The 12,187-nt window shown below is 34.3% G+C and overlaps 3 protein-coding genes across 3 annotated transcripts; 2 read left to right on the plus strand and 1 right to left on the minus strand.

The window, feature by feature from the left end:
* The first annotated feature begins 919 nt into the window (after window positions 1-919).
* LOC131063091 (early nodulin-like protein 14) lies at window positions 920-2,023 on the plus strand. The gene is made up of 2 exons (XM_057996865.2): window positions 920-1,199; window positions 1,396-2,023. The coding sequence occupies exons 1-2, from the start codon at window positions 1,031-1,033 to the stop codon at window positions 1,830-1,832; spliced, it is 606 nt and encodes a 201-aa protein (XP_057852848.2). The 5' UTR covers window positions 920-1,030; the 3' UTR covers window positions 1,833-2,023.
* A 2,548-nt stretch (window positions 2,024-4,571) lies between these two features.
* LOC131063111 (uncharacterized) lies at window positions 4,572-4,958 on the plus strand. The gene has a single exon (XM_057996880.2). It carries the CDS (start codon window positions 4,572-4,574, stop codon window positions 4,956-4,958), a length of 387 nt encoding a protein of 128 aa, XP_057852863.2.
* Window positions 4,959-7,440: 2,482 nt separating this feature from the next.
* On the minus strand, window positions 7,441-8,787 carry LOC131063092 (early nodulin-like protein 21). Its single transcript, XM_057996866.2, has 2 exons — window positions 8,456-8,787; window positions 7,441-8,236 (listed from the first exon to the last, which is right to left on the minus strand). Exons 1-2 carry the CDS (start codon window positions 8,622-8,624, stop codon window positions 7,788-7,790), a joined length of 618 nt encoding a protein of 205 aa, XP_057852849.2. The 5' UTR covers window positions 8,625-8,787; the 3' UTR covers window positions 7,441-7,787.
* Window positions 8,788-12,187: the final 3,400 nt, after the last annotated feature.

Here is a 12,187-nt window from a genome sequence, read left to right on the forward strand (position 1 = left end):
GATATGTATAAATGCCCAAAGATGTAGAATCGGTTCCAAAACTGAAATGAACTGTTTTTTTTTTTTTTAAATCAAAACTGTTCGAAAAACAACCTTCCAAATATACCTTCCAAAATAGGGTAACTATATTAGTTAGGGTTTCTAAACGGAAACATGATTTTTGTATAACATTTAAAAATAGTTATAAATCTGCTCCAGAAAACTGAAATCCGTATGAACAACGAATCTCTTGTTTATAGCATATAAAACCCTTGTAAAACTTTTGTTATCTTTAAAAAAAATAGTTACGTGACCGTAAAAAAAGAACCATCAAACTCTTTATTCCTGCTCATCTCTTTTTACAAAAGAGAAAAACATTTTGCAACTTTTTTACTGCTCTGTAAAAATCTGAAATAGAAAAATCATTATTAAAGCCTTCAAATTACCCATGGCAGCACCTTCTAGGGTTTGTGAAACAAAATAAAACACTGTTATTTATTTTTTTTCTTTTACCACTTAAGAAACCAAAATATAAAATAGGATTTCAAAACATTTGAAGTCCACAATAGAGTCTCGTGCAAGAATGCCAAGTAAGTTGATGCCAAATCATTACGTGGTTGTACACATCATAAATTTCACTGAACAATATGCAGATGAGGCATGATAGCATTATTAATAAAAATATGCCAATGATTTATCAACATGCCTTTCAAGATGTCACCCCTTTTTTCTTTTTTTTCGTCAAGGGCAATCAAGAGTCAACATTACTTCCATGAGCAATGCAAGGAATAAAGTGTTGCAGAGCACGATAGGCAACAGTGCATTCCATACCATTTGAAATGTGTGCCACTTATTCGATGCTATCATTCAAAGACAATCAAGTATACCAATAAGGAATGGGACCGGCTATGGCCGGTATCCTGACTCTGTACAAGGGAAACAAGCAGACACAGAATATTAAACTAGTATACTCTGCTTTTACATTGCTTGTTGTGATAATCATAGAACAACTCCCATCAAAGAATGATCTATAGCTGTAACCACACTTCCAATGGATAACAACATCTCTATATTCGTAGCAGTTATAGTAGGAATTCTGTTTGCAGCATGCCAGGGAGTATTGGGAAGAAATCACAGTGTCAGCTGGAAAATCTGTAGCAACCAGAGTTTTGACAGGGTTCGGGGTGATGGATCAAACTTTCTTGTTGGCGACACATTGGGTATGTAGATTGATCCTTGAATGGTTGTAAATATTGTAAGTTTTAAGGCCACCACTCTCCAAAATATCTTTCTGTCGAAGGATCTGTACAATAGCTTGGGAACGTTCCAATCATAAGACCTATGATCAGGATCAGATCTGTATTAGCTTTGCAAACTTATAATACCCTGTTTTCTTAATTTTTGGTTGTGATGCAGTATTTAGTATGGAGGATGAAAACGACGGTATTGCCCGAGTGATGTCGGAATCCGAGTATGAGGAGTGCAGAGCGGAGGATTCAAAGGCGGCAATATACAAATATGGGGAGGGCATTGATCTGAATGAGAGCGGTATCTGGTATTTTATGTCGAGGATTTCTGATCGTTGTAAATCGGGAGAAAAAGTGATGATAAGTGTGGTTGGAGGATCTGTGGTAAGGAATCGGAGTTTAAGACGTGGAGGATCTGGGCACGGTGGCGGCAGAGGAGGAAGTGCGGGGAGTGGAGGAACTGGAACTGGAACTCCAGGGGGATTTACCGGTCCAAAAGGAGGAAACCGGTCTCGCCCAAAAGATGATAATGCCGCGGCTGCTCTGACATGTTCTTTTCTAATCGTATTGCTTGGATTGTCTTTGATCTTGTTCAACGTATTCTGACTGCTGATTCATTCATTAGCTTTCTCGGTCAATTCACCAAAACGAAACTATTCGTCTGGTTTTTCATCCCCTTAAAGCACATCGGAACAGCTCGGAAGAAACGAGATGATTGAAAGAGAGTTGCATGTTATTTTCACTTTATTCGACATGTCAGTTAGAGCACTTTTACTGCTGGTCCTTTTGTCGATTCCCTTGGCCATATTTCTATTAGATTGTATCGAATTTAAATCAAACTATATTCTTATCATGTTTAATTTAATTTTATATTTAATATTCTTTTTAATGATAGATGTAATTTAGTATATTATTTGTTGTCATGAGAAATAGGTTCTTTTAAATAGTTGATTATAAAATATAATTTAATGAAAATTTAAAAAGTATATTATATAATTTTGATAAATAATCAAATAATTCCATACACAATAAAATATTACTTGTATAAAAATCAATATGTACATATGTTCTATATGAAAGGGTTCATAGGGTTTTGCAAATAGAATAGTAAGAAAAAATAAACTGATTGATTTTCATTTATAATCTAATCATAAGAAATTACCTTATATCCTACCACATTTCACCATACTTGTACATTTTCACCTTGTGGTTGGGAACATATGTTCTACACTAATCCATATACATTGTATGTAATTTATAAAAGTTTCTTATCACTATAAAGGCATGATTTGGTTTGTGATATTCTACTAGGATTAACAATCTTACACTCAATTTCATTGCTTAGGGCTTGTGGCAACATTTTGAAGTTTGTAGTAAAAAAGGAAAAAATATCAAGATACATTGGACCCGCAAGAGTTTGCGATGTGGATCACAATAAGATTCATCAACCCATCATCATCAAATTCAATTCTAAAGAATCTTCAACATGCTTGATGAACTACAACTTTAATTTGTTATTAAGCTTTGTCCCACCTTACAATTAACTAAATCAATCCTAAAGCTTGAGATTGTTATATAAATGTTGTTCAAGATCATTAGAAGATAATCGATATGATGAAGAGGATTTAGGTTAGGTTTTAGTTTGACATCTTGCATTGTATTGTAACTCACACATTTATAATCAAACAACTAAGGCTTATCATGTGGGAATCTTGTTGTGATTAATTGTAATTAATTCATGACTTAAAATTTAATAATGTTCATATTATTATTTTATTGAGATTCTATTATGCAATATTTTGTTGTGTCATTTAACTACATAGTTCAAAATCCTTCAGGAGATCTTATGCCCATGATTGCATCAAGTAGTATTAGAGAGAAAGGTTTAGAATCTTAGAAATAGAAGAGACATAAGTTTCAAGTCTTGCGAAGAAATCAAGATGGTAGCCTAATTTAATTTTCTTGTAAATAAATCATTGAATTAAGATAGCTTATGAGAAATTCAAAAACATGTCATTAAGAGGTAGTTGTAAGGAGTGATTATAAATTGATTTTCAATTTGAAGCAATTTTTATCAAATCCAAATAAGAGATGTTGACTGATGCAGTTTGAGATGATGAAGGTAATGAATGTCCAACTAGATGATATGAAAATTGATAGAAAAAGATGTCAAATCTTAGAAATAGTGATAAGAGTGTAAGGAAAAATATGGAAGCTACTTAGTTTAGATGCAAAGCCCTAGAAGCCCTAGAAAAAGAGCACATAGATAAGGCAGAAATATTAAAGTCTATTTCTATAATTGGTAAGGATATAGTATTACTTAAATTAAATTGAAAGCATATGGTATTTTTTCTTGGAAAAATATACAATTAGAAAAACTTAAAAGAAGATAACAAAGTGGGATAGAATAAAAAAACCTAAATTCCAGACAATAGTTTCTTTTGAGAAAGACAAATGGATTTGTTCTCCCTACCACCACTTGTTTCAAATGGTTGTTTTCCACTCAGTACCCTGGTTGTAATGACTCACCTGCTTGCAACTTTGTTATGGATCTCCATGTTGTAATGATGCAGTCTTGGCTGGTGTGCCTAATCTTGTTTCTCAGTCTTCACTGTTGGCCATGTCGGGTTCTTCCCTTGTGGTTGCATCGATATGTTTGCGGTTCCTAGAGATGCTACTGCTAGGATGGTCGACCCCTCCTTCAAGGGTCTCCTTCGTTGACCTTTTTTGTACAACCCTTTCTAGGGTATCCCTTCGGAGAATCTGACTGCTTCCTAGAAATGGGGTTATGAGAAGAGCTTTGTTGAATTATGATGCTGAGGAAGAACCAAATATAAGTTAAGAATTTATTCATGAAAAGATATGGGTATCTTAGTCACTTCCATGTCTGTACAGAACAACGTTACTTTTCTTTTCCATTGCTTGTTATGATTATCACAATACAACTCCCATCAAAGAAAGTTCTATAGCTTCAACCACACTTCCAATGAATATCAACATCTCTATATTTGTTGCAGGGATTCTGTTTACAACATTGCAGGGAGCTCTTCGGGAGAAACCACACTGTCAGCTGGAAAATCTGTAGTAACCAGAGCTTTGACAGAGTTTGGGGTCATGTATCAAAAAATCTCGTTGGCGACACAGTGGGTATGTAGATTGCCCCTAGAATGGTTATAAATATTGTAACTTATAAGGTTAACAATCTCCAAAATATATTTCTCATGTCAAAGGATATGTACAATAGCTTGGGAACGTTCCAATCATAAGACCCATGATCAAGATCATATCTGTGTTAACTTATAATACCCTGTGTTTTTAATTTTTGGTTGTGATGAAGTATTTAGTATGGAGGATGAAAATGATGCCATTGCCCGAGTGATGCTGGAATCGGAGTATAAGGCTTGTAGAGCGGGGGCTTCAACGGCGTCAATATACAAAGGTGGGGAGGGCATTGAACTGAATACGAGTGGAAGCTGGTATTTTATGTCGAGAATTTCTGATTGTTGTAAATCAGGGGAGAAAGTGATGATAAGGGTGGATGAAGGAGGAATGGTAAGGAATCGGAGTTTAAGACATGGAGGATCTGGGCACGGTGGGGAAGATGGAGGAAGTAAGAATCCAAAGGGAGGAAACCGATCTCGCTTTAAGAACAGTAATTCGGCGGCTGCTGTGACATGTTCTTTTCTGATCGTATTGCTTGGGTTGTCTTCAATCTTGTTCAACATATACTGACTACTGATTCATTCATCGCCCAGTTTTCTCCATCAACGCACCAAAATGAAATTATCCGTCTGTTTTTTCATCCCCTTAGTGGTTTTTCGGAACAGCTCAGAAGAAACGAGATGCTTGAAAGAGAATGTAGATATCTTCATCGCATCAGTTGCGACGGAGTGCATGTTATTTTCAATTTATTCCACATGTAAGTTAAAGCATTTGTTTGCTTTTCCTGCAAGTCCTTTTTCAAACACCCATTGGCCATACATGGCTACTTGTATTAGATTTTATTGAGTTTAAATCAAACTATATTCTTATCATGTTTAATTATTTTTTAATTATATATATATATATTTTTTGAAAGATATTGGAATAATATTTGGATGTAAAGAAGTATATTACTTTTAATAGGGAGAAATGGGATTTTTTACATAAATATTTATAAATATTTATAAATATAGTTGAATGTAAATTAACTAAAACATTACTATAAAGTTTTGGTAAGTCATCCACTCATTTCATACATAACTAAAATATTAGTTATATGAAAATCAATAAGTTAGGATGTTTTATACTAAATGGATTATAAGGTATATCATTTGGTGAATTCTTTTGTAAATAGAATAGCAAACAAAATAGATTTGATTATGGGATTGATGCAACATAATCCCAAAGTTTAAGAGCAAAGCAATCTATCATCACTCAAAACTATTCTATTTCAATTTTCTATTTTTTTTTTAGAATTTTCATTTATAATCTAATCATAAGCAATTATTCCTACAACATTTCACCATACTTATACATTTTCACCTTGTGGTTGGGAACATATGTTCTATACTAATCCATAAATATTGTATGCAATTTATTTCATTGTTCATGGCTTGTGGAAACATTTTGAAGTTGTATAACAAAGGAAAAAATATCAAGATACAGTGGATCCATGAGAGTTTATGACGTGGATCACATTAAGATTCATCAACCCATCATCATCGAATCCGATTCTTTTGAATCTTCTACATTTTTTTGGCCAACTACACCTTTCATTCGATATTAAGATTTGTCCTACCTTACAATTCACTAGATAAATCCTAAAGCTTGAAATTGATATCTCAATGTCCAAAGACATCTTGTTTGAATTGATCATTCTTTCCATAAGGTTTTAACATTTTTTAATGTTTTTGCAATAACATCAAGACCTCTCTTATCTTTCTAATTATGTAATTTTCTCTACATTTCAAATACCTTAATTTTTTTGCCAAAATCTTATGTGTATATTTTTAGTGTCCTTTTTATTGATTCATCCAAATTTGAAACAAAATTCATTTTCATATCCTAGATTGGATTATATACCCATTTAGAAAAAAGAAATAAAGAGAGGGCACTTAAATTTTATTGAACATGTTAGTTTAAAAATTAATAGAATGTTATATAATCATTTAAAAAGTTAATAAAATATTAGACATAAACTACATCATGTTAGTTAAGTTCCACTAGTTTTATTTGTGAAATACTTTTAAAAACTCAACATTTAAGAGAGAACACATCAAACACCATGTTATATTTTTTCATTGTATTCTCCCCTTATTTGATCATTTTAATTTGTATTATTTTTTAAAAAAATAAAAAGAATTTTAAAAACTCAATTTTAAACATTAAAATTCTTGTTGTTATCGATTTTCAAATTTTAGAAAAAAAACAACCACTTTTGATACCTTTTTAGTCCCCCATTTCAATGCACATATCTTTCTAATCTTTTTTATTTAAATAAAAAATATTTCATTTTTCAATAACTTATTTTTATCAAGTATCATTAGTTCTTCCATAATACATAGAATTTATTAGAAATAAGTTAACATTGATATCTATTTCATGCACATGTTTTCAAAATTTTTGTTGTATATTCTATTGATTACTAATTCTTCATTCGTATTAATTGTAATTTAAAGTGAGAACTATTTTATGCACATCTTTTCATATAGGTCAAATTATTTTGGAGGGATAAGTTAGAGTAGGTGAAAATATTTCAGACAACATTTATGAACACATTAATGTGGTTCTCTTGAAGATTTTAAAATAAAAGTGTGCTCTTAATATTCCGTTTACATTAATCCACATTGAATGTCTCTAAATTCTATTGATTTTTTCTGGATTCGATTGTGTGTGTACTTTTTTCCTATCAACATTTTGAATCACACTTCACGATTCATCAAGATTGAATGTCTCTAAATCCTAAAATATACCAATATGTTGTACAAACATGTACCAAGCCATCTCAAACTAATAGTTGAAAAGTCATAAACAAGATTAAAATTAAAATTTGAATATTTTATATTTGTAAGTTCATTCCCAAATTAATATATGTCCCTTGAAAATAAATCAAAATATAAAAGTAATAAATAAATGAATGAAGATATATAAACCACAAATAAATGACTTTAATATAGAAATTAGTGTAATCAGACATAAGTTAGTTTACGAACTAAATGATAAATGGCATAAATATCACAAGAATATAGTTTGATTTAAAAGTAATACTCATTAGAAGTAACTAGCTACCATAGCTATGGACTTCAGGAAAAAGAGTAATGGCAAAGTGTGAAATTCTTAGTACATGGCGAATAAAGTGAAAAAGACAAGCAATTACTCATAAGAAATGATGCAATTGAAATATATAGTATCCCGATTCCCTTCGACTCGTTCCTTTCAAGCACCTTGCTTTTTCTAAGCTGTTCTAGTCATGTATTTCAAATAGATGAAACCGGACGATGAATTCCCTTTCTGTGCGTTGATCCAGAAACACAAATGAAATTTCTTCGACGTAATTTCATATTGCTGATGAAAGAATCACTATATGCCCAACAAGACTGAATACAAGGCAAGCAATACGATGAAGAATGGACTTGTCAGAGCGGCGGCGGCGGCGCTCTTGTCGGGGCGATCTCTGTTTCCTTTTGGAGTGACGAATCCCCCTTCATTTCCACTTCCTCCCCCGCCGCCGCCACCGGATCCTCCGCCGCCGCCGCCACCGCCACCGCCACCGGATCCTCCGCCTCTTCCCATTCTTGAACTCTGATTCGTTACCACAGATCTTTCATCCACCGTTATCAGCACTTTCTCCCCTGATTTACAATGATCAGAAATCCTCGATATAAAATACCAGCTTCCACTCGTATTCAGTTCAATGCCCTCCCCATCGTTGTATAATAACACCTTGGAACCTTCGGCTGTGCAGGCCTCGTACTCGGATTTCGATGTCACTCGGGCAATAAGATCCTTTTCATCTTCCATTCTAAATACTGCATCACAACCAAAAATACCCATGTATCATAAACTAACAAAGTTAATGCACATCTCATCCTGATGACGGGTGTGATGATTGATTCATGCAGAAACTATTGCACAGGTCCTTCAACAAAATATATTTTTCCCTCAATATAGGACTCTTGTGGCCTTAAAATTTATAATATATACAACCATAGTATGAATTTAACATAGATGAGGGTCAATCTACATACCCAATATGTCGCCAACAAGAAAGTTTGATCCATGACCTGAATCTCTGTACACGCTCTGGTTGTCAGAAATTTTCCAGCTGACAGTGTGATTAGTCCCATATACTCCCTCCAATGTAGTAAAAATTATCCCTGCAAAAAGCCCTACAAATATATAGATGTTGATATACATTGGAGATGCTGCTGAAGTTGTGGATTTTTCTTTTCTTTCATCAACTTTGAGATCTCAGAAGTGAAATGAATGGGAATTCTGTTATGACCATCATGACAAGAAATGGAAAAGCATAAGTAATGTTTCTAGGGAAACATGGAGGTTAATTGTGCCTGATTCTTTTCCTTTTACAGCATCAAGGTACCTGGTAAAATTTCTTATTGCTCCATTTCTTACCTTGAAAGGAAACCCAGTTAATAAAGTAATTGCACCGAATCAATGCAAAGCAACCATTTAACAAAGATGTTGAATGTGCTGCTTCCTTTGATGCCCTGCAACACTTTATTCTTTACTTTTGCTCCTGGAAGTAAAAACATATCTACCTAAGGATGCCATTTGCTTTTATGTTTGGAATTCCCAATTGTGCTGGTTATGATTAAATTGTGGGTCGTGATGAAGTATGAACTTATTCGTCTCTTTATTTGCAAGCTAAGATTGAGAATTTGAAGTTACACAGCAAGAGAGCAACTTTAACTTTAGGTTTAGTGGACTTTAATGCTGAGGGCTGCCTATTTCATTCCTGAAGCTTATTATGGGGAACAGGGAATCAAAATATACGGCCATTTCGACTAAAAACAAAACAAACGAGAAAAATATTTTATTCCAGCTTTACGATGCCTTCACTGACCTAAAATTCTTCTCTACCGAACATTTATATTGGTTGTCCCATCGTATGTTATGCATTATGTGTTTATGTTTTTCTATTGGAAACACAGTAATAGTTAAATATGAATACTTAAAAAAACAAAAGCTCAAAAGCATGTTTGAATGCTTACGATAACAAATGGGTCAATAGTTATGCATCATATAGAAATGTATGATATTTAATAAAATTATAATTTAAAAAATAAAATGTTTTTGATTAGGATAAATAGGTTTTGAGAAACCTAATACAACAGGTTTTGAAGGGATTTGAAACCTTTGGATTTTTCACGGACCCCGAACCAACAAAGGGGCGCTGCAGAAAGGAACAACAAAGCTACAGTCAACCAAACTGTAGAGGCACAACAACTACCAGCCACACGCAAAAGAGAGACAAAACAAACCAGGCTCGCAACAGCTATAGATCTAAACCATCTTATAGATTTGAGAAACAAAACACGAGGATTTATCTGGCATCCTTAGCCAAAAAATAGGGTTTTCTCAGGTTCACTTAACCAGTAAGTAACAGAGTCTTCAACTCACTAACAGCAAGAACATATCCTAACGAAAAACACACACTGGCCAAACTGGGCCCTTGAAAACTGCCAGCATCCAGCCTGTCCATTATAAAATCAAAATACCAAGGGTTTTTCCAAGTTCCCTTAACCATGAGAGTGGGTTTTATACAACTCCCACAACCAGTGGGCCCTTGAAAATGACTAACAACTAGTTTTTCCCTACAACAAGCAAGAAATGTAGGGTTTTTCTAAGCTCCCTCAACCTTGAACGAGGGTTCAACAAAGTTCCCATAGCCTAACAACAGATCAACCAAACACCATTTGCAGCTCCTGTAAACAAACACAACACCCAACTCCACCTCTATAAGAGAGAGGTCATCCTTGAAATATGCCATCTCCACGTCGATAGAAGAAGGTGTCACCTCAATAGACCAAGCCAAGGAAAACCAAAGGTGCTGAGAAAGAAACATGAGAGAAAGAGTCATAGGGGTCAAACTATAAGGACAACGATAAATAGGCCCCATCAGCACAAACAACAAGGGTTTTAAAAAGGCTCCCTTAACCCTCTCCTAAAACAAGAAAACGGGGGTATTCCTAAAATGCCCAGACTCAGAAAAAAACCACCCCATGGGGTTTTAACAGGCTCCTCAAACCACAAGAATTGGGTTTTAAAATGGCTCCCAAAACCATAGCAGGGCTAGAACAATAGATCCTCCTTTCCAAACACCAGAGAGAAGAGGACAAAATGAGACCCCTGAACCTTCAACAATTCCCAAGGCACCAAGGGAAGAAAGCACTCTCTCCAAAAGAAAAGGACAACCTAGAGCAACCCCCTGAATCTAGTCAAGGGAAAACCAACAAGACACATCTCCACTTGAATAAGAGATGGGGTCACCTTAGTAGAATAGGCTAAGGAAAACCCTTGAGAAAGTAGACAAAGAAGAAACCCAGGAACGCACACAAAGCTATGACCAACAATCTCCAGAGAGAGAGGAAGCCAAAAACCACCCACATCATAGGCAAAAATCCCACCCAAAATGACCAGAGGATTCAAGACAAAGAAATAAGAATGGTGGGTATAGGAAAAAACAAACCATAACTTTCAGCCATCAGAAGGCTAAACCACGAGGAAGATGGGGAAGGCACCTACAGTTCACCATACCACGAGCCCATCTCAGCCAAAACAATAGCCCCCTTGGAGCCAACAGGGGTCGAGATCCAGTCTCCCGATAGACAACCACAGTCAACAAAGAACCAACACAAACCCATGAACACTGCCAGTGGGAAAGGAAATAGAGCACTCCCACCGCCTCCAAGCACGATCCCAACCTCCACTCTAACTACCTTAGGAACTGAATCCCCACCCCGGCTCCATCAACATCCTCTGCATCGTCAGAATCCTCTGCATCCTCCTCTGTAGCAGAAACCCTATCTCCCAACCCTCTTCTGCAGCCGTTCTTCCTTATTGCATTAATACTAAAATAATTTTAGGATTATTTAAAAAAAAATGTTAATACTATTAAATATAAGTAATTATAACTAAAAAAACAGAGTAGTGGATTATTTAAAGGAAATGGATAAGTTCAAATAGGTATTTCATTAAATATTAGAATAAGAAGTATTTAAGTTTTCAAAGTGCTTTCAATCACAAGAGATAAAAGGAAAATCCATGTACTTGACTAAAGTATAATGATACTAGGATTAATGCCACCTCTTGCAAGAAAATTGTCATTTGAAGGAATAGCAACAATCTTGAATTAATAAACCAACTCCTTTGTAGTGCAGAGGGAGTGAAAAAATTAAAGCTACATGACAATCACTTCTTCATTGTAGAACAAGATGTAGTAGTGTTAAAAATAGGTTGTTTCAATAGAGATGCTCATCTTATGCAACATGTTTCCCAAGTGATTAAAACTAACCGAAAAGTGATAAAAAAATATAGAGATAAATTTTCATTATAACACTAGATCTACAAGTAAGAAGTGATGAGCATATGAAGTTCCTTATTAAGATAAAATATTGAAATATCCTCACTACAAGTTCTAGCATTTATAGATATGCAAAGAGGGAAAGAATGAAAATTTTGAATCAATTGCTTAGATTAGAAATACAGGAAGGTCACTCAATCATATTAACAAATAAAGTAATTCTCCATGAAGAAGATACAAGATGAGAGCACATGAAAAGGCCTCCAATTCTAAGTACTTTATACTAGTAGACAATTCGTGTAATGATTCTTAAAGGTCTCAAGCTCATTCAAAAAATGACATCTTACATGTATAATTCTATTGTGTAGAAATATTTGGACTTTAGAAAACCTTGTTAGACTATACGTATAAGAAAATAAGAAATTTTAAGTTAAAA

This window comes from Cryptomeria japonica, chromosome 11 (genome assembly GCF_030272615.1).
Source record: "Cryptomeria japonica chromosome 11, Sugi_1.0, whole genome shotgun sequence".
Classification (NCBI taxonomy): Eukaryota; Viridiplantae; Streptophyta; class Pinopsida; order Cupressales; family Cupressaceae; genus Cryptomeria; species Cryptomeria japonica.

Bases quoted from the DNA above. Each gene is read 5' to 3' on its own strand.
- LOC131063091 (XM_057996865.2), top strand. From the start codon at position 1,031: ATGGATAACAACATCTCTATATTCGTAGCAGTTATAGTAGGAATTCTG. The intron at 1,200-1,395 runs GTATGTAGATTG...GTTGTGATGCAG, and splicing joins TCTTGTTGGCGACACATTGG to TATTTAGTATGGAGGATGAA.
- LOC131063111 (XM_057996880.2), top strand. From the start codon at position 4,572: ATGGAGGATGAAAATGATGCCATTGCCCGAGTGATGCTGGAATCGGAG.
- LOC131063092 (XM_057996866.2), bottom strand. From the start codon at position 8,624: ATGTATATCAACATCTATATATTTGTAGGGCTTTTTGCAGGGATAATT. The intron at 8,237-8,455 runs GTATGTAGATTG...GTTGTGATGCAG, and splicing joins TCTTGTTGGCGACATATTGG to TATTTAGAATGGAAGATGAA.